The following is a 27,122-nucleotide window of genomic DNA, read 5'->3' as shown; positions in this document are numbered from 1 at the left end:
TTCTTGAGAGAGTGTAAGGGAGGGAGAAGGGAGCAGAGAGAAAAACACTGATGGATGAAAGTGTGTGTGTGTGTGTGTGTGTGTGTGTGTGTGTGAGAGAGAGAGAGAGAGAGAGAGAGAGAGAGAGAGAGAGAGAGAGTGATTGGTTGCCTCCTGTGAGCGCCCCTACCAGAGCTGGGGGACCTGCAACCCAGGTATTTGCCCTTAACCAGAAATCAAACCTGTGACCCTTCAGTCCTTAAGCTGAGGCTCTAACCACTGAGCAAACTGGCCAGGGCTGTGCTTATTTGAGGATGTCATTTTTGTGTACTGTAAAATATATGTGTTGGTTATGTTTCTTATATAGATTTCTGAGCTTTTTTTTTTTTTTTTTTTTTTTTTCCTTTCATCAGATTTGAAATTGGGGCATCCAAAGAGGTACAGGCAATAATGCTTCCCAGATAACTGGGCTGCATCCTAATTTGTAAAATCAGAAGCCCTTAACTTTTCCAAATTATAATTGAGCGCTCCTCCTCCGTAATTCACCCCACCTCACTCCAGAACATCCTTCTTTTACCAGTACTTCCTCCCATCCAACTCATTGACACAGACCCCATGTTGGGCCCCGGTCCAGTGCATCCCTGCATCCATAGTAACCTGACTTCAGCTTTCCTTCGTCGCCATGGTGACGGCTCGGCCGGCCCGGGGGTCGCCATGGTAACCGGGGGCGGGTACCAGGGTCCGGCGGGCTGGGCGCATGCGCGCGCACGCGGGGGAAAGCCTGGCCGCGCCACACGCTCGCGACCCCTCGGCTTCTCCCGACGACATGGCGCTGCGGCGGCGGCGGCGGGGGCTCCTGCTCTGCGCGCGGCTGCCCGACTTCTTCCTGATGCTGCTCTTCAGGGGTGAGCGAGCTTCTGCCTGTTGGGGGGCCCGGGGGGAGGGTAAGTCGAGGGCGATGGGAGCCGAGCGGCCGAGCGGCTGGAGCCCGTCCGGGCGCGAATAGCGGTCCTGGCCCGGGCTCCGCGGCGGAGAGGACTCGGGTCCCGGGGAGAGGATGGGAGAGGATTCGGTCCCGGCCCCGAGGCGGGTCCTGGCGGGAGGCCCGGCATCTGAGGCGGGGCTGGGCCTGCGGGGGACCCCGGCGCGCGGGGAGGCGGGTGGGCGGCCCGCGGGGTCCCCGCAGCCCCGCGTCCAGCCCCTCGTCCTGGGGCTCCCGCGTGTCTCGCTGTAAACAAAGGGACTCGGTTGGGGCAAACCCAACTTTCCTTTCGTGTGAAAATAAAATGGCTCAGATCTCACTCAAGCACTTTAAGGAGAGCTCGCAGACCCCGAAATAGCGTCGGGGCGATTCTGATAAGGACGCAGCGATGTACTTGGGAGCTCGCGTTTGTCTTTCCCACTGTCCGCAATTCCCAACAGAGCCGTGTGTCCCGGGACAGTTGGACAGAAGGACTGAAATAGCTTCTGAGGAGTTGAGGGCGCGTACTGTATCCGGGGCACTTGGAAACTAGTGTTCTTAGTCTTTTTTTTTTTTTTTTTTTTTTTTTTTTTTTACAGAGAGGGAGAGGGATAACGGTCCGCTGCCTCCTGTACACCCCTCCACTGGGGATATGCTTGCAACCCAGGTACATGCCCTTGACTAAAATCGCACCTGGGATCCTTCAGTCCATAGGCTGATGATCTATCCACTGAGCCAAACCATTTTCTGCTAGTATTCTTAGTCTTTAGGACAACTTTGAGAGCTGGGTTTCACTAAACCATCTATTTAATATATAGGATCTGGCCTAAACCTAAACCAGCAGTCAAACATCCCCCGAAGGGTCCTGGATTGGAGAGGGCGCAGGCTGGGCTGAGGGGGTCCCCACCCCACCCAGTACAAATTTCGTGCACCGGGCCTCTAGTTTTCTAGATAAGAAAGCCAAGACCAAAGACAAGTCTCTTTTCTAAGCTGTATCCCAAGTCAGGGGTGTAGACACAAACCCCATTCCGGACCAAGGTCTGTACCACACTCTTCCTCCCTGGTTCTTAGGTCGTTTCATCGTCTGGCTGCTTTACCATTGTCCTCCCGTGATGTTTTGCCGAACATACAAGTGAACACACACGGAGAGACTGTCTCAGAGTGGGGGCGGGAAGGACAGGAGAACAAAGCATTCCTGTGTGTGATGCGCATTCACGTGCAAGTGCCCAGAATGGTGGCGGTGACAGTGGGGGGTCTGGGACAGAAGCTGTGAAAACAGAGCTCTGCGATGAGGGATACCGTTTCAGGATGGAAGTATCCACCGTACACTTTGCCTGGAAAGTCATTTCCAGAAACGTACGTACGTACGTGGCTGAGTGATCTAAGTAGTCAGAGGGGACAAGGGTGTCAGGAATGCCCGGCTCCCGGCTTCGTTGGTCACACGGACACTGTCCTATTCACAGAGGGAACAACTCCCTATTGTTGGGGAGGTCTGCTCACATGAAAGTTTGCAGTTTTGATTGCAGGAGCGTTTGGCAATGTAGCTCAGGAAGGCGTTTCAGTGCAGTGTTTTTTTGTTTTGTTTGTTTTTTTTTAATCTGGAAAACGTTAGGGGCTTCACAGATCCATAACCTCTTTGTAAGCCCTTCTGGAGGAGCTTGTCGGTGGCTTTCTCTATTTAAAGGGCCAAGGTTGCCCTGACTGGTTTGGCTCAGTGGATAGAGCATCGGCCTGTGGACTGAAGGGTCCCAGGTTCGATTCCGGTCAAGGGCATGTACCTTGGTTGCGGGCACATCCTCAGTGGGGAGTGTGCAGGAGGTGGCTGGTTGATGTTTCTCTCTCATCGATGTTTCTCACTCTCTATCCCTCTCCCTTCCTCTCTGTAAAAAAATCAATAGAATATATTAAAAATAAATAAATAAAGGGATGAGGTTTACCTGGACAGGAGAGGAGAAAGAATCACATTTTGCAGAATGTGAACTGTTGACAAAGAAGGTGGTAGGGGTGTGTTAATTCTCTATAGGAACATATTTATTTAGGAGGGAGCCCTTTTTCCATTAATTTATGTTCTAAATACATTTCCAGTAGCTTGAAAACCTTATTCTTCCACAAGTCATGATAGCTGTGTCTTTTTTCTTTTCTTCTTTTTTTTTTTTTTTTTTACAGAGAGGAAGGGAGAAAGACAGAGAGCTAGAAATGTCGATGAGAGAGAAACATCAATCAGCTGCCTCTTGCATACCCTCTGCCGGGGATGTGCCCGCAACCAACGTACATGCCCCTGACCAGAATCGAACCTGGGACCTTTCAGTCCGCAGACCTATGCTCTACCACTGAGCCAAACCGGTTTCGGCTTTTTTTTTTTTTTTTTAATTATTCTTTACTTGCTATTGCTTTTTAGTATTCTCATTTAAACAAAAACACTGGGTTCCCAATATAATACAAATATTCTTCATCCGTTTCCTTTTGTCAGGCTGGATTATAAGAATTGAACATGTGTTCATTCATTTACTACTAATAACCACTCCAAGAGACGGGGGCTATTATTTTTTTCCATTTTGTGAATGAAAAAAACAGAAGTACAGGAAAACTCAGTAACTTGCTAAGGAAGATGCAATTTGGAAATCTCCAACAGTTGGCGTTAATCCGATTTTTGGTTACTCGTATTATTCCATTCGACTGTGGTGTTCTTATTATGGGTCAGTGTAACGGAATTCTCAAATGTTCAAAGCTGTGTGGTTTGTGTATAAAATATTCTTTTGTGGAACGGGTGACAGGTGCAATTCGAGTTTACAAATGTCCTGTCACATGTCTTTTTTTTTTTTTTTTTTAAATTATTGCTGTTAGGCTCCCAAATCTTTGATGTCCTAGAATGAAGTGCTTCATTTAGAATTAAAACAGCAACCGTTTGCATTCCTGGGACAAGACAGTGTGCTGAAGCCTAACAACATTTGAAAATCAAAACTTCCAGGACATTTTAGAAAAAGAAAACAAAGGGGGGGAAAGTTCGCAGCTTTCTATTTGCATGTGTCTGAACTCTTGAAACATTTCAAAAAAAAAAAACCAAACAAAAACAAAAACCAACCCATTTTTATGCTATTTTAATTCTTTTAAATGGTTTGATGGGTGTGATCACGATTGGAAGCTGCGTGTATTTTCACAAAAACAAGGACCACCTGCCTGATGCCAGCAGCGCCTCCTGTCAGCTGTTCACACTGATGACTGGTAGGCATCTGTTCTTGGTTTTTCAGGCTGGGGAGCCTGATAGATAACTGTTAGAAACACGTAATCATAAGAAATTGCAGTTCCACACCCAACTCCTCTGCTCTCTGCTGCTTGCTGTAGAGCACATGTGTCAAACACAAAGCCCGCGGGCCAAATCCGTCCCGCCAGGCCTTGCAATGTGGCCCACACCGCGCTGTCATCACTGCACTCCACTGCGTTTCCATCACAATGACAGTTTATGACTGTTCAGTAAACCATTTGGCCCGCGATTTAGGCTGGATTTTAGATTTTGGCCCCTTCTCTGATTGAGTTCGACACCCCTTCTGTAGAGGCAGCCCAGGAGGGTGGGCTAAGTCAGTTCTTTAGAAGGAAACCAGATTTGTGATAAGCTTTCTGAAAGGACCCAATAATCACTATTGAATAGTGCAACTGAAGAAGCTCTCTATCTTGGATTTAGTACATCCAACTAGCAGCTGGTGGAGATGTGATATTAGCAAATTCCTCTTCTGTACATTCTTTGAATTTTTTCAGAGCACAAGTGGAGGAAAAGGGAGGAAGATATGTGTGTGTGAACGAAGCTAGGATGTATGGCATCGGCTGAATTAGGCATGAAGTTGCATTCTTTCTCTCTTCCATTTATTCTATTCGTGAGAGTTACAGATGTCTCGCATTCCACTCCCCTTTGCATACCTCCACTTGGCTCCCGATTCACCCAGGCCAGTGGTCGGCAAACTCACTGTCAACAGAGCCAAATACCAACAGTACAATGATTGACATTTCTTTGGAGAGCCAAAAACCGACTTCTGCAATGGGCCACGAAGTTTCAGTCGCACTGTACGTGTGCGCCCGCACATGGTTTTTTGTGGAAGAGCCACACTCACGGGGCCAAAGAGCCACATGTGGTTTGCCTACCACTGAGCCAGGCTTCCACTTGTCTGTTGTCTGTGTCCATATATGCATACAAGTGCTTTGGTTAATCTCTTCCCACTGGCTTCTCTCTTTTAAGATGTGTTTGCAGTCAGGTGGTATGCATTTGGTGCTGTGAGAGCTGCATGCAGATTGCAGATCTGTATGGACCCTCTGAATGCTAACAGTATGCAAATCGCCTCACTGGAGTAGGATCGGAACACTGGGCAAGCACATTCTTTTCCACTTAGTTTAGCAAGGACAGTATCGACTCTGGAACCTGACAGTGATATGGAAAGCCTTCATTTACTGCTTCTGCCACCTGCCATCTCACACAGAAAGCTTCCTGAGAATGAGTACTTGTCTTCGTGACAAGGAATGCTGCCGTATGTTGTTGGTGTGTTTCCTTTGTTTGTAAGGAGAATCTACTATGGGTTATATACTTCCTAGGAGTAGTTCATATGTACAGCAGGGGTTTCAATGCTGGTTGTGTAGGATTTTAGAGAGTAAGGGAGAGGGAGGGAGAGAGAGAAACATCAATGATGAGAGGGAATCATCTATCGGCTACCTCCTGCTTGAACGGAGCCTGCAACCCGGGCTTGTGCCCCGACCTGATTCATAGATTGACACTCAACCACTGAACCACGCTGGTCGGGATGAAACATCAAACCTTTTTTTTTTTTTTTTTTTAATATATTTTATTGATTTTTTGCAGAGAAGAGAGGAGGATAGAGAGTTAGAAACATGGATGAGAGAGAATCATCCATCAGCTGCCTCTTGCACACCCCCTACTGGGGATGTGCCCGCAACCAAGATACACGCCCTTGACTGGAATCGAACCTGGGACCTTTCAGTCTGCAGGCCGACGCTCTATCCACTGAGCCAAACCGGTTTCGGCGAAACATCAAACCTTTTAATAAATGTGGAGTATGCAGTCTTTTTTTAATATCACCTTTCATTTCCAGAGAGCCCCAAGGCTGCTTTGGATCAACCTTCTTCCTGCACGTTATTGCCAAAATCCAAATGTGCCTTATCCATGCTGTGTGATATTTGTCTAAATGAGCATAGCTCTATTTCTAGCTCGGGACTTTAGTCCAGTTCAGCGCAGCAGAAACTTCCTGAGTATCTGCAACTTGCCACGTGCTATTCTTCAGATTGGGGGTGCAGAGCCAGCACAGCATCCCCAGCCCTGGGGGCCAGGCTGTGTGCGCTTCAGTTGTTGGGTGCAAATGCATCTTATCTTGTCAGCGATATAAAAAGTCTGTTGAGAACAGAGGCTGGATTTAATTCCTCTTGTATCTTTTCAGAGATGATTACAGTACATATTCTCTTTGTCACTTGAAACTCCGTTAACTTTTCGTAAACACTGCCTGTGTGTCCGGGCGTTTTGAATGCATCTTATCTTGGTTCTAGCAGCCCAGAAACTTTTGGAAATTCTTAGTTTTTGTTTTTAACCACAGTAGTTAGTGTCTGTGGAAGAAAAAGAAAGGCAAGTGTTTTTTGAGTTTGTTTAGTTTAATCATCTTTCTACCCTCCACTCTGTGTAGCTGCATAAGGTTAAGAAGAGGAACATGGGGAAATGCTTATGTTATCATTTAAGTGGCACAAGCTGCAAGTATGATTAGTATATAAACCAGTGGTCGGCAAACTCATCAGCCCACAGAGCCAAATATCAACAGGACAACGATTGAAACTTCTTTGGAGAGCCACATTTTTTAAACTTAAACGTCTTCTAACGCCACTTCTTCAACATAGACTCTCCCAGGCCGAGGTATTTTGTGGAAGAGCCACACTCCAGGGGCCAAAGAGCCGCATGCGGCTCGCAAGCCGCGGTTTGCCAACGACTGGGATATACCAAGTAGTTACAATTACCCAAAATGTTAGGGGGGAACCTGTAAGAAGTGAATCAAAATATGGATAGGTGCTTGTTTGAGTGGTGCAGCTCATGGCCCGTTGTTCTCTTCTCTTTTCCTTGCTGATGCTTTTGTCTCTCTTTGAAGTTTTTCTTTAATGAGGATGCTTTTATATCATGGAACTGTGCATTTTGTTTTGGGCTCCAGTAGCTAAATAGTGGATTTTAAAATTTGACACTAGTAAGGATTTTATTTTAAAATGCGGAAACTCGCCGAGATCGGTTTGGCTCAGTGGATAGAGCGTCGGCTTGGGGACTGAAAGGTCCCGGGTTCGATTCCGGTCAAGGGCATGTACCTTGGTTGCGGGCACATCCCCAGTGGGGGGTGTGCAAGAGGCAGCTGATCGATGACTCTCTCTCATCGATGTTTCTAACTCTCTATCTCTCTCCCTTCCTCTCTACACAAAATCAATAAAATATATTTTAAAAAATAAAAAAATAAAATGCGGAAACTCGGTTTCATGTGATAGCATGTGGGTTGTGCCTTTTGCTAGCCCCTTGGTGTCAGGCACAGTGGACGGAGGAGGGGCAGACTTGAAGCTCAGTCGTTTGATGATGCATTCGAAGTGACTCATTAGAGAGATGCGCTGTCATTGCTTTTGGGTGGGGAAGCCAGCTGGGTCACCCTCAGCAAATGGTTAACGGGAAAGCTACAAGAGCTGACCAGAGCAACTTGTTTCACCCTTCCTCCTGCCCCCCCCCCCCTTTTTTTTTTAACAAACAAAATAACCCGAGTAGTGACTTGGGTCTGCCTGTGTAGAGTCAGCCCACACTTACTGAACGCCTGCTTTTTGCTGGCCAGGCCTCTCAGCCGTGGGGGAGAGGATTACCACATCAGACGGGCTTCCTTGGAAAGTCGGCACCGAAAGATGTTTCCTGAAGTGGCCACGCTGATGCGCCCTTATCCATTCTCCCTGCCCGCCACAGACTTCCTTGCTGGAGACCTTTCTCTGAGAAGATATTTAAAGTCCTCAGAATGAAGGGCAGCTGTCAGGGGGGAGTACAAAACCAAGAATGCAGCAAACCCTAAAACAGCTGCCTTTCTTTCCCCCTCTACGGTATCTCGATCGGGTGCTGGAACTTAGTGAATCTCTATTTACCTGGGAACCTCCATTTTCATGGCAGTAAAGCTTTCCTTGGGCAAAACAGGGGAATGTACGATGGACTCTTTTCCATACCAGAAGGACCGTTAACTAACAGCAGCATTTAGGGTAAAAGGTGTCTGTATTGAGATGAGTGAGCACTTGCTCTGGACTGCCTTGGGGAGGAGAATTTCAAGATGGGAGTGGACTTGCAGGGACAATTTTGATTGGCAAAGTGCAGATTCGGGAGGATGAAGGTGTTGAGGGCCATTATTAAGTGGGGGAAATATTATGTGCAAAGGTGTGGATTGGGAATTTCTGTGTTGTATTTTGGGACCAATGAGTTATACTGATAACAATATTAACCTCTACCATTTATTGAAAACTGTGTGTCAGCCATTGTGCTGATAGCTTTGCCCGGGCTGTCTCCATTGATCGCAGCAGTCAGTTCTTAGAGATTTCGTTTTGCAGCTGATGCAGAGAGGTTAATTACCTTGCCCAGGCCATCGCTAGTAAATTGAGAGCCAAACTGTCCATTGGAGAGAACATTAAAGAGTAACTGGATTGTAAAGTGCTTTCAGTGCCAGACTAAGAAACGGGGGCCTTCTCATGTAGGCTGTAGACATGTATTTGGCAGTTTGAAGCAGAGGAGTGTTCTGATCAAAGTGATTTTGGAAGTATGACTCTCATATTCAAGAAGACTGGCGAGGGAAGGTCAGTTAGGGAGCTACTGGAATAGCTCAAGGAGAGCTCTCTTGGTGTTGAGTTCACTTTTATTTACATTTGAAAATATATTTGTTTCAATCTTGTTCTTGAAATATAGATTTACTGGATGCATCATTTTAGGTTGACAGTTATTTTGTCTTACAACCTAGGGCCATGGTTGGCAAACTGTGGCTCACGAGCCACATATGGCTCTTTGGTCTCTTGGGTGTGGCTCTTCCACAAAATACCACGGCCTGGGCGAGTCTATTTTGAAGAAGTGGCATTAGAAGAAATTTAAGTTATAAAAAAAATTTGGCTCTCAAAAGAAATTTCAATCGTTGTACTGTTGATATTTGGCTCTGTTGACTAGAGTTTGCCGACCACTGCCCTACTGTAACGCAGATGCATCCTGGTTTCCATCATTCCTGTTGCAAAGCTTTGTCTTGCAGTCATGGCATCAGTCTTTCCCCTCACCTACTTTATAGATTTTTTTTTCTTTGTCTTTGGCATCTGAAATGTTACTACAGTGTGATTAGGGTGGATTTATTTTCTTTTAATTTTTAATTTTTATTGATTTCAGAGAGAAAGGGAGAGGGAGAGAGAGAGATGGAAGCATCAGTGGTGGGAGAGAATCATTGATCGGCTGCCTCCTGCACATCCCCCACTGGGAATTGAGCCCAAAACCTGGGCATGTGCGCTTGACCAGAATCGAACCTGGGACCCTGCAGACCACACAGGCTGATGCTCTGTCCACTGAGCCAAGCCGGCTAGAGCTGGATTTCTTTTTAATGATTCTACTTGTTAATATGTTGTACTTTGTGTATCTGTGAGCTTATATCTTTCCCAAGAATTCTTTTTTTTTTAATATATTTTATTGATTTTTCACAGAGAGGAAGGGAGAGAGATAGAGAGTTAGAAACGTCGATGAGAGAGAAACATCGACCAGCTGCCTCTTGCACACCTCCTACTGGAGATGTGCCCGCAACCCAGGTACATGCCCTTGACCGGAATCGAACCTGGGACCTTTCAGTCCGCAGACCGACGCTCTACCACTGAGCCAAACCGGTTTCGGCCCCAAGAATTCTTAAGTATAATCTGTACACATACTGCCCAGCTTCTATTTTCTTAATTCTTTTCTCCTGGGGTTCTGCTAAGATCTGTTCAGTCATCCTGTCTTCCAAGACAGCTAATGGTTTTGTCATAATTTCATTTGCTTCTCTCTCTGTGCTGTTCTGGGTTATTTGTTTAGCTTTGCTTTATAGTTATTTCTTTTTCCAGCTGCATTTAATCTGTCATTTAACCAATGCAAAAACCAAAGTTTTTTTTTAACCAATCATATTATTCATTTTTAAAACTTTACTTTGTTCTTTTTGTAATCTGGTTTCTTTTGCTTATTTTTTTTTTTATTCCTTTTGACAAACTTTCATGTACAAATGTTTTATATTATATTATTCATCTGATCCTTCAATGATGTGAACTTCTTGCGGACCTAAATCTAATGTTTATTGTTTCTTATGACTTGCTGATGGCGGTTTGTTTTTCTTTACTTGTAAACTGATATTGGGTTGATCTCAATCTGTTCAAATCTGAGCCCCGGGAAGCTTTTGGTGGAAGAGAATCCTTCTGCCAGGCGGGCGGCGTTATTTGAACATCTCAGGCTCAGCTTCTCTGCCTTCCTGCTGGGCCAGGGGGCGCAGTCTCCCCCCTGAAGCATTGCCCTCGGGGTCACACGCCACTCAGCTTACTACTCTCTGGATTCAGCCCACAGATATTTCATTTGTTCTTTTAAGAATTCTCCCTCTCCCTGTGAGCCCAGAGGTACATTAAAGACTGATGTATGAAGACTCTCGTTGCTGGGGGATAAAGACCTTTCAGAGCGTCAAATCCTTTACACTGCTGGAAACAGGAAACTCAGCTTTACTTAACCCCCACTCTCTTTTTAAACTTTTTATTTATTTATTTATTTATTTATTTATTTATTTATTTTTAATTTATTTTTTTTCAGAGAGAGACATTACTTGTTGTTCCATTTATTTATGCATTCATTGGTGGTTTCTTATATGTGCCCTGGCCGAGGACCGAACCACCAATCTTGGCACATATGGACAACGCTCTAAGCCAGTGGTCGGCAAACTTCTTAGTCCACAGAGCCAAATATCAACAGTACTACGATTGAAATTTCTTTGGAGAGCCAATTTTTTAAACTTAAACTATATAGGTAGGTACATTATTATTAAGTTAATTAAGGTACTCCTAAGCTGGCCTTTGCTAAAAACTCAAGGGGCCAAAGAGCTGCATGTGGCTCGGGAGCCGCAGTCTGACGACCACTGCTCTAACCAATAGAGTTAGCTGGCCAGGGCAACCTTTCCCCACTTTTGATTAACCTAAAGGTCACATACTTTTCTAAGCCTTGATTTCTTTTCCAGTTTGCACTTGACATTCAGTATTCTTTTATATTAATTTCAGGTGTGCAGCATGGAGGTTAGCCATACCATTAATGAAGTGATTGCCTAATACACACCTGGCACCATATCTGGTTATTGGAGTTTAACTGGTGAGGCCTGGCCCGTGTGGCTAGTTGGCTTAGGTGTTGTCCTGGGCACCAAAGTGTTGCTGGTTCAAGGTTTCCCCCTCTCTCTACCTCTCCCATCCTCTCCCGCTAAAAAATTAATAACAAATGTTTTCAATAAATACCTTTGTTGATATTCCGTACTCTGGACTTGACATTTCCGTGTCTGTTTTGTAACTACCAATGTGTATGTCTTCTTCACCTCTTCTCACCTCCGAATCCCTCCTCCCTCCTCCCATCTGACAGCCATCAGTTTGTTCTCCGTGGGAGTCTGTTTCTGTTTCGCTTGTCCATTTATTTTGTTCTTTAGAGCCCACACACAAGTGAGATGATATGTTATTTGTCTTTCTCTAGCTGACTTGTTTCACTCAGCGTAATACACTTAAGGTCCGGGGTGCTGTTGCGCATGGCGGGATTTCATTCTTTTTATGGCCAAGTAATGTTTCATTGTATGTATGTACCACCTCATCTTTATCTCATCTTTGGTTGAGGATATTTGTCTATAATTTTATTGTTTTTGTAATGTTGTTGTCTGGGTTTGGAATCGGTGAAGCTGACCTCATGAGCTTGAGGGGCCTTCCCTCCTCTTGGACTTTTTTGGAATACTTTGATAAAGAGTGGTATTAATCCTCCTCCGAATGTTTGGTAAAATTCAGCTGGGAAGCCATCTGGTGTAGGATTTTTGTTTGGTGGGAGTTTTTTTTTGCTTTTTTGTTTTTGTTTTTACTGAGTTAATTTTGTCTGTGTGCTGTCCCTTTAAAAGAATGCCTGGGTTTCTGGTAGCCTCCTGCCTCACCCTGATGGACAGAATCCTTGTTCATGGTCACAGCCTGGTGTTATGTGGCTCCTTCTTCTGGCACTGATGTTTGGGACTGGGGAGCCCCGCGTGCGGCCCAGACCCCTCACTCCGTAGGGGAACGAACCCCGGCAGCTGGGATGTCTCTGGATTCTCAATTGCCACGTGTGGGTGTGGGGCCAGCCCATTCGCTTCCACTGGGTGTGGCTCCTCCTTCACATCCTTAGTTGTAGGACTTCTGTTCAGCTAGTCTTCAGATGGTTATCCAGGTTGATTGTTCTGGAACATAGTTGAAATTCTGATGTGGTCACGAGAGGAAGTGAATTCCACCTACTCCACCAACTTGACTGCAACCTGCCAAGATGTTGCCTTTTTACAATCTGAAGGCAAGACAAGACCCTCAACCCGCAAAAGGTATGACTCACTTCATTGTGGCCTGACTCACTTCATTGCAATCCTCGCTGTAGTGCAGTGGTCTGTAATTGAAACCATGGTATCTCAGAGGCAGGTCTGCACCCCCCCCCCCCACATCACATCGAATTCAAAATGACTTAAAATGCAGAGTGAGGCTTTCCAGAGTATCCATTTCAATGGCACTTAAGAAGTGTTGCTCAAGCTTTTTTTTTTTTTTTTTTTTTTTTTTTTTTTTTAATATGTTTTTATTGATTTTAGAGGAAGGGAAAGGGAGATAGAAACACCAATGATGAGAGAGAATCATTGATTGGCTGCCTTCTGCACGCCCCCTACCAGGGATGGAGCCTACAACCCGGGCATGTGCCCTCGACCGGAATCGAACCTGGGACCCTTCAGTCTGCAGGTCGACACTCTTTCCACTGAGACAAACTGTCTAGGGCTCAAGCATTTTTTAAGTGTCCAAAGGCCAAAGAAAGCAAGGGCTCTATAGGGTATCTGGTCAGAGGGGTAGGGTGGAAGCGAGTGGGCAGTACCTCCTTGGTAAATGTAGAGGCCTTGTCAGTTTTGTTTTGGTGTCCGAATTTTAAATGTCTGCCACTACTTTTGATAGGAAATGAAACTCAGAATTAACTTAAGGGAGAAACTGGAGGATTGGGTTGGGAGTGTTGTAATAAAGTTGGGTTCCAGTTTCATCTCTACCAGTTACTATGTACGTGATCTAAGTGGTTATGGAACCGCAGCTGCCTCTCTTTGTGAATCATCTCTTACGGCAGCGGTTCTCAGCTGGGAAAGATACTGCCACACAGGACATTTGGAAAGTTCTGGGGCATTTGGTTGTCGTAATTCACGATGCTGCTCTAGCATTTAGAGGCCAAAGTTGCTGCTAAACATCCATAAGATAGCCCCCCCCCCAAGGTTGTGTAGTCCCAAATGCCAACAGTGCCAAGGCTGGGAGACCTTCCTTCTAGCATCTCTCAGCTCTAAATCCCATAAGTCAGTATGAGCTGAGAAGAGGGAATATTACCGTTATGGGTAGAAAACTGAACACAAAAGGATGAAATGACTTGCTAAAATTATATAGTAAATCAGTGGTAAAACCCTCGTCTCCTAGTAGGGAGTCCAGCTATTGAGCAATGAGTCTTGGCTTCTAAGATAGTGCCTGCTTCCAGAGAAGTCCAACACGAACAGCCTTCAAGGAAGAAGACTTTGTTAAAAGTCTCCTATCGAGCTGGGTCTGTACTAAGACAGATTCCAAGCTTTTATTCTCCAGTGGGAGCCTCACACTTTTCAACGGTAACAAATATCCCCGGACTCTCCAGATTTCGACTAACACTCTGAAACGAGGGGGAACATTATCTATGCGAGAGAGCTGGGAGGCCCGAATTCGATACCCATAATGCCGGGGTTTAATGCCCCACGATTGGCTTATTTCACATTTTTTAAAGATGCTCTTTGTGCTCACACAGGGGTATTTTGTTTGTGGAGTTACAGGGTGCTTTCCTTTTCTTCGCTAATCTCCCCTGCTTCCCTTTTACATGTGAAAGAAAAAACATGCCCTCCTCTGCAGGGCTCCTAACATTACACGGCACGTGGGCTCTGCCCATCACGTCATTTCGCTGAGTGTTTGGGCAGAGGTAACCCTAAACTTTCAGGGGAAACACCCAGTGGAGCTCAGAGGCCTGTTTGTTCATACGGCACCTTCTTGCCCTGGGCTCATCCATTCCTAATAGCTATTTATCTACCAAGACGTTTATTTTCAGTGTAAACTCTCTGATTTATACTGGCAGCTCCTTCCCTTAAAGATATGCTGGAATTTCCACCGAAGCTTGTTATTATTCAGAGTTTGCTGGTTCAGGCGCAAAAAATTTCCTCCAGGCTTGAGATGTCTAATCTTTTCTACAAATATCACTGGGCCATTATTTAAATCCAAGAATGTCAAAGAGAAATGTTTCCTTACTCTTGAAACTTAAGACTTGATTTTTGTTTTGTTTTTTTAAATTCTGGACGCTAGTATAATACTTTGGATGAAATATCTTCCCCACATATTTAAAAAAAAAAAAAAAAGAAAGAAAGAAAGAAAAAGGAAACTTGCCACCTCATGAAAATAAACCATCAGGGCCCAGCTGGTATGGCTCAGGGGTTGAGTGTCAGTCCATCAACCAAGAGGTCTCCGGTTCAATCCCTAGACAGGGCACATGCAGGGGTTAACCAGTGAGTGTATGGATAGGTGGAGTGATGGGTGAGTGTTTCCCTCTCTCAGATCAATAAGTGAAGTGTATAGTTTGATAAGTTTGGCATATATGTAAACTCTTTAAACTAACACCACAATCAATCAAAATGTTGAACACTTCCAGCACTGCCGAAAGCTTCTCAGTGCTTCCTGGTAACCCTTCTCTTCTGTCCCTCCATCTACACCCCGCTCCACCCTACCCTTTCCCTGGCAGCCCCTTAATCTGTTTTCTGTCATTACGTTTTCTGTCATTACATGCTGGTTTGGATCGTATCGAATTTTATATAAATAGAATCATGCCATAGGCACCCTTTCTTTTGATATCCATCCATGCTGTGGCACGCATCAGTAATTCTTTTCCTTTTTGTTATGAATTGTAGTATCACATTGTATGGAAATACCAGTTTATTCACTGTTTATGGATGTCTGGATTATTTCCAGCTTTCAGTTACTACCCATAGAGTTGCTGTGAAGAATTTGTACACACATATGATTTCATCCTCTCTTGTAAGAATCTGGGAATAGAATGGTTGAATCAAATGATAGGTATATACTTAAATTTTAAGAAACTACCAAACAGTTTTTCTAAAGTGGTGGTAGCATTTTACATTCCCATCTTGCAGTGGATGAGAAATCCCGTTTTTTACGTAATTGTCCACACTTGATCGGGTCAGTCTTTTTCATTGTAGCCATCCTAATAGGTGTGTAGTGGTATCTTAGTATTTTAATGTACATGTCACTATTGGTTAATAATGGTGAGCATCTTTTCTTATGTTTATTTGCCTTCCAGAAGGTCCCTATTGTGTTACTCAAATACTATTTTAGAGTGAATGCACCCATACACAATAAATAAGTGAGTGGGTGTGGGTTGTTCCATGGAAACTTGTCAAAACAACAGCAATGCCACAAAAAATAGGAGCAGGATGTATACGGCCTTTCGATTGTAGTTTTCTGACTCCTGACATAGATGATCCTGCTGTTTGCAAATAAAGACAGATTGATTTCTTCTTTTCCAACCTGGATACTTTTAAAAAATACCTTTTTCATGCCTAGTAGCACTGGCTAAACCTCTGATACAATGTTGACTAGAAGTGGTGGAAGCTTTCAACATGATCTATTTAGTCTGTATGTGAATCAGGGATCATCAATAGAAAACAGGCTGCCTACCTCTGTGTTAGAGAAGAAATGCCTGCTGTCTTATAAACTATTCTTCTACCTCCGGCGGCCTGCACCAAAACTAGTGTGAACGTGTGAGGAGTCACCATTTTTTAACCCCTCCCACTTTCCCTGCTTTCCAACATCTCAGTCCCCATTGAAATATTTCATAGCCATTAAAACAACCTATTGAAGCTTATATGCAGTTTTGTGTTTTAAAAAATATATATATATACATGTATATATATATATATATATATTGATTTTTTACAGAGAGGAAGGGAGAGGGACAGAGAGTTAGAAACATGGATGAGAGAGAAACATTAATCAGCTGCCTCCTGCACACCCCCCACCAGGGATGTGCCCGCAACCAAGGTACATGCCCTTGACTGGAATCGAACCTGGGACCTTTCAGTCCACAGGCCAACGCTCTATCCACTGAGCCAAACCGGTTTCGGCTCCTTTTCTTTTGTTATTTTTTTAGGTGGTAGTATAAATAGTCTTTTCTCTTAATGAAGTCAGTGGAATAAAACAAAAACAACGTAACTAGTCCCTGTCTTCTCTATCGTGGTTCCCTGGGGGGTAAAATCATGTTACACATCCAAGCCAGAGCCCCCGAGGTGCTCCCCCATGCAGACCGCCTGCAGCATCAGTAATGAGGCTGTTTGCATGCATCTCTGATGGCGCCAGAGCCAGCCCCAAGCCAGAGCGGCTCCGGGAGGACCTGCCGGAGGGCACTGCCACAGGGCCTGCAGTTGGAATGCGGGTGTGATGTTGGACTCTTTCTCTGTAGCGAACACGAGCACACTTCCCCTCAGGATGCTCTGACACCAGCCTCTGTGATCACTTGGGAAGGCGCTGCAGGACTGGGCTGGCCCTGAGAACGGTTTGATGCCAGGGTCTTGTTCACAGGGCAGCGGTTAGGGATAATTTATTTCCAGTTGAGGTATTTTGCAGAACAAGAAAATGCCTTGGCACATGTTCTCTGTTTAGTCAAACCTATTTGTCACGCCTCGGTCCCTCGGAGATGGGTCTCGTGGCGACAGACGGAGAGTTTTATGTGTTTGTCTGTGCTCTGGAGCCAAGAGTACTCTGCAGCGGGTCTAATCAGTCTGCGATTAGGAGTGGGGTACGGGCTCCTGGAAAAACGGTGGCCACCTCTCCACCAGCCTCTGTCTGAGTCTAGTTACTCCAAAGACTCTCTCTGAACCATTGAAAAAAATTGAGAAATCACTGCACTGCTACAGTAGATGTGGAGCCATTATTCGGGGTGATCCTTTCCCCCATTATCCTGGATGTTTCTTACCTTCTCCCTCTGTCTTTGCCTTCCCTTTCTCTCCTCCCCCTGCCTCACTCCTTGCTCCCTTCCCACCACCTTTACTTTCCCTTCTTTCTCCCTCTGCCTTTTCCCAGCCTTTCATTTAGGATAGTTTATTCCTATTTTACCTGGAGATTTGATGCTGAAAGGGCACCTGAGACCTGGTCCTTCTTCCCTCCTCTTGGTGTTTGGCCGTGGCTTTTGTTCCTGTGGCGGTGATGGCTTCTCCATGGTAACCCTGGCTTTCTCCTGAAGCTGTAAAGCCCCCATCCGAGATGCCAGGGGGCTGGGAAGAAGTCCCTCCAGGGGAGTCATTTCTGCAGGCGTTTCTAGCTGAGGTGGCTGGTGGATGGACCTTTCCTTGGATGTTATCGGACTTGGTTAGCCAGACGCGTGGTCCAGAAACCCTTGATGGCTTTGGTTTGGAGATGGAGTTAAATGGAAACAAGATCCTTTCCAATCAATAGCATCTCATCTGATGTCTTCCTGCTGGCTTACCATCGGCATGCAGCACGAGATGGCTCTAGCTCTGAATGTAGGGTTGCCACTGGAAGTGCTTCGTGGAGTGACATACGTGCAGTGAAATGACAGACTTTCCTTCTAGACTCAAGATTCAAAACAAGTGCCATTGTCGTCGTGTTAGGGTTCTCCAGAGAAACAGAACCAATAGGATGAGTAAGTCAGAATAGCATTAACTTATTTCTGGTATTTATGGTTAATATGTATAAAGACATTTGTGAGAAAGAGCTGGTCCCTGTGATTATGGAGGCTGGAGTTCGGTCTGCAGGGCGGGCAGCAGACGGAGAGCCTGAATCGCTGAAGGAACAGAGGTCTGGCCACAGTCTGCTGGAGAGATTCCCTGTGCTCAGGGAGGCTGTTTTTGTTGGTTTGTGTTTTTTTAGGTGTTTATTTTTATTTTAAAGAGGGAGAAGGAGAGAGAAACATTGATGTGTGAGAGAGATACATCAATATCATGTCCTCTGTCTCCTATACATACCCCAGTCAGATTAAACTTGTAACCTAGGTACGTATGTGCCCTGACCAGGAATCAAACCCACGGCCTTCCGGGCATGGGACAATACTTAACCAACTGAACCACACTGGCCGGGGCAGCGGGCTGGTTTTTTTTTTTACTTATTCATGCCTTTCAACTGATCGGGTGAAGCCATGTAGTTTAGCCAAAATAACAATGGGCAGTCTTGTCCCAGGGCTCCAGCTGGTTCTGTTCTTGTCAGAACCTATAGTTAGTTGATCTACTATGTATTCTTCGCTGCGTGTCTGGGTAAGCGGGTCTGGAAAATATTACTGGCTGTGTACTTTCTCCCCTTGCTGTGACATTCCTTACAAAATTGGTTACAGGACTGAGACATTGTTGAAACGATGCTGCCTTCTGGGCTATTTCTTCTCCAAGATGGGTTATGCCAGGCATGCACACAGAATAAAAATGTAAATATTCTCCACTGGAAAGCCTGCATACCACTTTATATTTAGACGCGGGCCCCGGGAGGCCGGCGAGGCCCCACGGGGATCCATGCTAACGTGCGGCCACGCCGTTCTGCCTGGCCAGAAAGTTTCTTTTGAGCAGGAGACCAACTGGACAGAGTGCCAGAGGCTGAAATAACTCTTCAGAGCGCCAGACAGGCACAAGCTGTCTTCGCAGCACATCTGACCGAAAGTGAAAACGTTTTCTAAACGAGTGTCTTTTCCATCTTGGTTTCCAGCAATGCATATAAATCCAAATACATTTCATTTTTCGTGGAGAGTGAGCCAGCCTTCGCCTTTTCTCCCCGCTCTCTCTGCGGTGAGATAACAGCCATTGTTCACACAGAAAGACGTCCCTTTATCTCGCAGGATCCCAGGCAGCAGCCAGCGAGCCTGTGCTGCTGTTCATATTGGTTCTGGGTCCACGGAGGGAAAGACAGGTAGTATTCCCGTGGAGGCCTCCATCTGTGGACGGGGCCGAATGGTCAGCTTTGGAATCCAGCTGCTCACGGACTCGCCAGCTTCGGGACACTTCCCCCGTGTGAGACCCAGGCTCTTGGCAGAATGTGGGCCGGGGCTGACATGACCTCAGAGCGTTAGAAACATCGATGACAGAGAATCATCGATCGGCTGCCTCTTGCACACCCCCAGTAGGTACATGCCCTTGACCGGAATCGAACCTGGGACCTTTCAGTCCACAGGCCGAAGCTCTATCCACTGAGCCAGACCGGTTTTGGCCTCAGTTTCTTTCGTTCTCCTGAGTAGGGAAGGGAAGTAGACCCCATCCTCAGGCCCCGCAGGAGGGCTGTGCTTCTGTGGACATTGTGGGTTGGGTCCTGACGTGTTCAGTTAGTGGGCTTCCCAGTGGGGGCTGCACATTAAAACCGGGGGGCACTGGGAACACAGCGCCGATCTGGGCCTTCTCCAGCCCCCTCAATCAGAGCTCGGGGTACGAGTGTTCCGGGGGGGCGAGGAGGTGGGTTAGGAAATGGTATTTTCAGCGGCTTGCCTGGCATCAGAGCCCAGACGCCGGCAGGCTTTCTGAAAGGTCTCTCCCAACTGGAATGGGAAACAGCAGTCGTTGTCCACAGCTGCTAAACGGTTCCAGATTATCAACTCGGAGGCAGACACAGACACAGAACTCCGGAGAACCCTCCGAGGAGCTCGTGTATGAGCTGGGAAGACACTGAGGGCTGGCGTTTCCTCCAGGGCCTTATCGTGCCCTCTGGCTGCTCCCTCCACACCCTGCCCTGCTTCCCCTGCTCCCCTGGAAGGAAGAGATGGCCCCGCCGCAGCCGCCTCCCATCTGGTTATCATCCAGGAGGTTATTTTTAAAGGGCACTCACTTCCCTTGCAGACTCCCAAGAAAGGGCTCCAGGAGAACAATGCGATAGACAGGAGCTCAGGCGTCAGGTTCTGAGTCACGCTGCCCTTTTCGTCCCAGGTCCTCTTGACACCTATTAGCTGCTGCCTCTCTTAGTCCTGGATAGATTTTTCATGTTTCTCCTCCCAGGTCAGACTATGACATGGGGCAGGGGAGTGGGGACTGGGAGCAGGAGCTTCTGGCTCTGCTCTCTGCTCACAGACACAAACCCCTCCAGGACCCGCTCTCCTGGCCGGGGCTGCGTGGAATCCCTCCTGCCTGGATGGCGTGCCGGAGACAGCCCAAACAGTGTTCGGGAGGATGCGGGGTTCCTTAAGGTTTCAGAGACACTGTGTACTCACCCGTGGCTTCCTCCTCCTCGGCTAATTACCGGATGTTGGTGGGAGGAAGCCAAGTGGCAGCTTTTGCTCTTTTCTCCGCATCAGGCATCAGCCCCGTAGGCTGCGGTGACAGTCCTGCTCAGAGAAAAGTGCCGTCATGGCTTCATTTCTTCTTTCCAACAGAAATGTAAACTGAACTACCAGAAGCTGCTTTCCCATCCCATGTGCTAGTTCTGGTAATGAACTCTATAGAAAACTGCTAAAGGAATTCATTTAGGTTGACACGAAAGAACACTAGACAGTCACTCAGAGCTGTGAAGATCTATGTTTTCAGTAGAGGCAGGTAGTCTTATTATAATTTTGGTTTACAACTGCAGTTTTTAATTTCCACAGAATAAAAGTACTCATAAATCTGTGTTACTGAGAAGGCATCCAGCGTGTAAAGATGTAGTTTGTATCATGAACAGCATAAAGGGAGGGGTGACGAGGTTGCCCATTTGGGTCTGGATGATGATGTCGAGAGGATTGACAGTGACTCTGAGCAAGGAGGGAATTCCTAGAGGAAAAATCTTAAGCTCCAGGGGCTTTATTCTGGAACTCAGAAGGGGAGTGAATTCTCAGAGCTCTTCTCTGGCTCTTGGCTCTTCCCAGCGAAGTCAGACTGAGCGAAAGCAGTCAACATGCTGTGTCTGTGTCTTTGTTGTGGAAGAGAATCTTCTCCCGTCCTTTCTGGTTAGTGATGGCTGCCCCTGTAGAAGGGGCAATCTGACCTCCGTCCGAGGGCTCTGCTGTGTTAGAGCCGCGCTGTCTCTGACTTTACCTTTTTTTCTCCCCTTCCTTCCCTTCAGGCTGCTTGATAGGGGCCGTCAATCTCAAATCCAGCAACAGATACCCAGTGGTACAGGAATTTGAAAGTAAGTACAGGAGACTACCAGTAAGCACTGGTAGAGTGGGCGCCCTCTAATGGACATTCTGGGGTCTTGCAGCCAGCTCAGGCCAAGTACGTGGGGCCAGAGAGGTGCTGGTGGGTGTGCACGGGTGCTGGTGGGGCCCGGCCTCCGCAGGCCACAGGGGCTGCAGGTTCGATCCTGGCTCAAGTCTGCCCTGTCCTGGCTCTGTGCTTACACGACAAAGACATTTCTATACACACGTGGAGCATGATGGGGAATGTCCACTCTATTGAATAAAGGTCCCTGATCATCATCTTATCCTTTTTCTGGCTGAAATTCATCTGTTTCTTAAAGTCTCCCGGAGCCTGGAGATAGCTGGTTTTTGTTTTGTTTTGTTTTGTTTTTTTTGTTTTGTTTTAATATATTTCATTGATTTTTTTTTTTTTTTTTTTTTTTTTAACAGAGGAAGGGAGAGGGACAGAGTGTTAGAAACATCGATGGGAGAGAAACATCGATCAGCTGCCTCCTGCACACCCTGCACCGGGGATGTGCCCGCAACCAATGTACATGCCCTTGACCGGAATCGAACCCGGGACCCTTCAATCTGCAGGCCGACGCTCTATTCACTGAGACAAACCGGTTTTGGCAAGCTGGGACTTTTTAATTTTATTTTATTGATTTTTTTATAGAGAGGAAGGGAAAGGGATAGTTAGAAACATCAATGAGAAAGAAACATCGACCAGCTGCCTCGTGCACACCCCACACTGAGGATGTGCCTGCAACCAAGGTACATGCCCTTGACTGGAATCAAACCTGGGACCCCTCAGTTCACAGGCCAATGCTCTATCCACTGAGCCAAACCGGTTTCGGCAAGAAATAGCTGGGTTCTCATCTGCACGGGAGACCTAACACTGAGGGGGCTTGCGCGGCGTGGGTGTAAGTAACCGAGTTGTTCCACTTCCCCTGAGAGTCCCTTTCTTCTTCTCCTCTCATTAGGTGTGGAGCTGTCTTGTATCATCACTGACTCACAGACAAGAGAGCCCAGGATCGAATGGAAGAAGATTAAGGATGCCCAGACCACATACGTGTTTTTTAACAACAGAATTCAGGGTACGACGCCTCGCCCCCTCCTTGGCTTCCGGGCCAGGCACGGGCCGTGGCCACACTTTCTCTCCTCCCGCTGGCTCTGCGTCTTTGCCAGGGTTATTTGTTTTGTTTTGTTTTGCTTTACTTACAGGAAAGCGAAACATGTCAAGGTAATGAGAATAGCATATTGAACCCCCCTGGCCCTGTCCCCCAGCTTCAGCAGATGTCAGTTCATTAGGGTTATAATTTCTCTGCAAAATACCTTTCTGAAGTGTCAGAGTCCGCATGCTCCTAGGCCATCTTTTTATCATGGCCCATGACCTGCGTGATGCAAGTTAAAAGCGAGTTAGAGGGTCACATGGCACAGCAAGGAGACAAGTGTTTGGTGCAAGCATACCGCACCGAGAAAGCACTCGCTGGACAGCCGGCAGGGTGTGATCCCGTGTGAGCCCAGGGGTAAGTGTGCTCCTGGGCGATGTGATGGAGGAGCAGGACAGGTGGCGGGAAAGGCTTCCCAGAAGTGGCCTCCAGGCAGAGAAGTGAAAGAAGGCCAGTTAGCCGAGCAGGATGGTGAGGCGTGGGGTGAAGACATGTGTTGGCCAGAAAGAATGACGAGTATAAAAACGTAGAGGCAAATGTCAGCGTGGCTTATTAGAGACACTGCAAGGGATCCCCCATTGTGGGGGCTGACTCCAGGGGAGACTCCAGGGGAAGCTGACCAGGTGTGTCAGGGCCAGCAGGAAGCAGTGAACACCCACCAGATGGGGCATGTAGGAGGCAGCTGACGAATGCTCTCTCATCATTGATACCTCCCTCTCTTTTTTTCTCTCTCTCTCTCTCCCTCCCTCTCCCTTCTTCTCTGAAATCAACATATATCTATAATAATAAGAGCGTAATATGCTAATTAGACCAGATGTCCTTCCGGACGAAGCCTGGACTGCAAGGGAAGCCAGCGCTGGGAACCGGGGGAAGACCTATTCTTGCACAAATTTCGTGCATGGGGCCTCTAGTATCTATATAAAGACAGGGGCCTATGAGTCCTCTCACACACCAGGCTCTGTGCTGGTGCCCAGTGACCTCAGAGCTCACCTCGTAAAGGAACAGAAACAGAAGCCAGTCTTCTCGTGGAGGCGTCCAGTGCTGGCCCCAGAAACTGCCTCCTTCAAGTCACAGAGACCTCGAAAAGCGCCTTCAGTGCCGTTCCTTCTTCTCCACAGGGGACTTGGCAGGCCGAGCGGAGCTGCTGGGGAAAACCTCTCTGCAGATCTGGAACGCGACCAGGAGAGACTCTGCTCTCTATCGCTGTGAGGTGGTTGCTCAAGACGACCCCAAAGAGATGGACGAGATTGTCATCGACTTGACTGTGCAAGGTAGGAACTCATGTGCAGGCCTTTCAGGCCTTATGAGTTTGTATGTAGAAAAAAAAAGATCAACTCGTACTTTCTTTCCATCCTGAAGGTGTCCCGCTTCAGGCAGGGTGTGGAGACCTGGGGCTGCTTGAATTGGGTGGAAGCTTCTGCCACCTCCCTCCACCCACTGTGGGAGGCCCCTGGGGAGGTGGAGGCCTTAGGAACATGCAGCGGGATATTGGGATGGAAGGGGAGGTTCAGGGGCTGGTTTCTGGCTGCAGAGGACACAGGCAGAAGGTGTGGCCACAGGACAGTAGGCGTGGCCATGGGATGGTGGGTGTGGCCACAGGGCCATGGGCGTGGCCAGGGTCCAGAGCTGGCTTTCTTGTTTGGAAGTGGATTTACGGAAGGCTCATTGCTGATTTTAAAGATCAACCTGTGTTTCTCCTGCAGTGAAGCCAGTGCCTCCAGTGTGCACAGTACCAAAGGCGGTGCCCGTAGGCAAGATGGCCACGCTGCACTGCCAGGAGAAGGAGGGCTTCCCCCAGCCCCACTACAGCTGGTACCGCAATGATGCACCCCTACCCAGGGACTCCCGCGCCAACCCCAGATTTCAGAATTCCTCTTTCCTCATCGACTCCAAAACTGGCACTCTGGTAAGACCTGGGAGAGGTGCGGAGGGAAATGTCTGCCGGGCAGGGAGACCTTTAGAAAGAGGAGCCGTCGGGAGAGAGAAGGGAGCCTACAGGGGAGCTAACGGTCCTGTCAGGCCTTCATCTCCTTGTCATGTCCTGACCAGGTGTTCAGCGCGGTTCGCAAGGAGGACTCCGGGCAGTACTACTGCATGGCTTCCAACGACGTCGGCTCGGCCAAGTGCGAGGCCCAGGAAATGGAAGTCTGTGAGTGCTTTCCGAAAAGACTGGTTTTCTCTTTAGACTGGCAAGCGGCTGCACGTTTACAGTTAGCATCAGGCTGTCCGTGCAGATGGCGGTGGGCAGCCGGCTGCATCACCCCAGCCACTCGGGTGCAGGGTGATGAGAAAGCGGGGACAGGTGCATAGTGACCAGGTGTCCTCTGCAGGGCGCCGGTCTCCTCAGGACAGGCTTTCCACTGCTGTTGGTGTTGGAGACATGGCTAATCATGTCCCTCGTAACTAGTTGAATAACTCCATTACTTGTAATTGATAAAAACATCAGGGTGTGTCGTCTTCAGAAACTCATCCGGTGGTAGAGGTTGCAGGGAGCTGAGGCACAGTCTTAGCCCCAGGATTCACCCAGTTGTGAGACGATGCCATCTCCGAGGTACTGCTCTTGGGAGGTGCTGAGCCGGATGGGGCAGGTGGGGCGGCCAGACGCATGTGGAGAACTGCGGCCCGCCCCCCCCTCCCTGAGCAGTTTTCCAAACCTGCCCGATGCTGAGAACCATCTGGCACCATGGGCTCTCATTCAGAATCCAGGCCCCACAGTGCACACGGTCCGGACCGTCTCCGGGAGGTGGGAGGGTCCCTGTGAAAGGGCGTTCCGGGCTCCCCTCGCCTGTCAGGTTTGGGAAGCTCCGCTGTCGGAAGGAGAAAGATCCCTGGCTGTGCTCCAGACCCGGCGAATCTCTAGGGATCGGGCTTGGGACCTGAGATCTTAAAATCGAAATCTCCAGTTTATACCACACTGAGATCCACTGTCCTGGGAGGGAGAGCTTTTCGCCTCCCTTTGCTGCGGCGTCCCCTTCGTGCAAACACACACAGCGGGAAGTCCTCAGTGGCTCTGCCCACCGTCCAGCAACGAGAAAGGGGGTCCAGGCTTCCGTGAAGGGGCTCGTGGGTACCAGGCCGGGCATCCAGAGAGCAGCCATCCTCTCACCCGGACTTTTACTGCCTGAAACTAGCTCTTTTCCCTGACGACCCACTGCACAGGAGCCCCGAGAATGAGTTTTCTTCCTAAGATGCCAGGTTCCTCGTTCTGTGTACAGGTGTCCCTCTCCCCGAGTGCTCACACTCAGGATTTAGCCAGAGGGGCGTCCAGGCTTCTGGGCATGCCAGGCCCGTCTCCTACAGTCCCAGGGGCAGCAGCACTGGCCGTGGGGCCTCGGCCTCCCATGTGAGGACGGGCATGTGCCCCGAGTGCTCTAGGAGAGCCTGCGTGGTCTCACCCGTCTCTGGCTGGGGGCGGCCTGGCTCGGGAGGAGGCACAGCCGGGTCAGGTGCTTGGTGAGACCAGAGAGTGTGGGTCCTCTCCCCCCTCCACCTCCCTCCCATCCAGACGACCTGAACGTGGGCGGAATCATCGGGGGCGTCCTGGTGGTCCTGGCAGTGCTGGCCCTCACCACGGTGGGCATCTGCTGTGCGTACCGACGCGGCTACTTCATCCACAAGCAGGACGAGGAGAGGTGAGCCTGCCGCTTGTGGACGGGATCACGCGCACAAGCGGGCATTCACGTGACACCTGGCCCTCGCTCAACCGCCCTCTTCTGTTTCAGTTTCAAGAATCCAGGGAGGCCCGACGGAGTTAACTACATCAGGACAGATGAGGAGGTACGGGGCGAGGGGACAGGTCGCCGGGGAAACCCAGGACTCGAGGGGTCCCCAGCAGGGAAAGGGACATTCCTCCTTGGAAGTCAAGTGCACGCTAACGGCCTTTATAGCTGCGGGCGCTTGCTCCTTGTGAGGATGCTCAGGCTGATCCTGAGCTTCTCCCCCCGGGAAATGGTGATTGGACATGACCACCGTTCCCCTTCCCCGCTGCCCAGCAGGCCCGGGTTTGTATTGAATGCACAGGAGGGTGGCCGTCTTGTAACCCTGTGCTGGCCTTGCAGGGCGACTTCAGACACAAGTCGTCGTTTGTGATCTGAAACCTGACATGCGGCCCAGAGCACACGCAATACCTCCACCAGGAACGTCCCCAGAGCAGCCGGAGGGCAGGGCACCCGACAGAGCTAGACACGCGTGCAAAAGCTTTTTGTTTTGGCCAAAGTTGACCGCTACTCCTTTCCTACTTCTTAACAAGCTGCATGAATAAAAGGATTCTCCTCAAGATGGGCTCAGGCATCACAAGGAAAAGAACTGAGCGAGCTTCTCACCGAGGCTGGCTCCCAGCTCAGTCCGCCGGGTTCCCGGCCTGGGAAGCCAGTTCATTTGCCACTTGCTGTTGGTCAGCCTGGGTGATCGCCCTGCGAGGGGGATGTGGGGGGACGAGGGAGCGGGGTGTGGCAGCGGGAATCTGGCAGGATGCCCTGCAGCTACGGTTTGAATCGGTGCATCCAGAAAAGAGGCTTTTTGACCATGACCTCGCCTCAGTGGCCCCGACTGTCTGCACCAGCCTCAGTGTTGTCCTGTCCATCTTGGGAATCCTCTTGGATCAGCACTTACA

General features: G+C 48.3%; 1 protein-coding gene across 1 annotated transcript; it reads left to right on the top strand.

Moving 5' to 3' along the window:
- Positions 1-721: 721 nt before the first annotated feature.
- Positions 722-27,122, top strand: JAM3 (junctional adhesion molecule 3). The gene is made up of 9 exons (XM_036449756.2): positions 722-884; positions 21,284-21,349; positions 22,322-22,435; positions 23,629-23,781; positions 24,214-24,416; positions 24,560-24,659; positions 26,016-26,142; positions 26,233-26,287; positions 26,569-27,122. Exons 1-9 carry the CDS (start codon positions 737-739, stop codon positions 26,602-26,604), a joined length of 1,002 nt encoding a protein of 333 aa, XP_036305649.1. The 5' UTR covers positions 722-736; the 3' UTR covers positions 26,605-27,122.

This window comes from Pipistrellus kuhlii, unplaced genomic scaffold, assembly GCF_014108245.1.
Source record: "Pipistrellus kuhlii isolate mPipKuh1 unplaced genomic scaffold, mPipKuh1.p scaffold_m20_p_20, whole genome shotgun sequence".
Lineage (NCBI taxonomy): Eukaryota > Metazoa > Chordata > Mammalia > Chiroptera > Vespertilionidae > Pipistrellus > Pipistrellus kuhlii.
The sequence above is the reverse complement of the archived record's forward strand: the minus strand, read 5'-3'. Positions and strand labels throughout refer to the sequence as shown.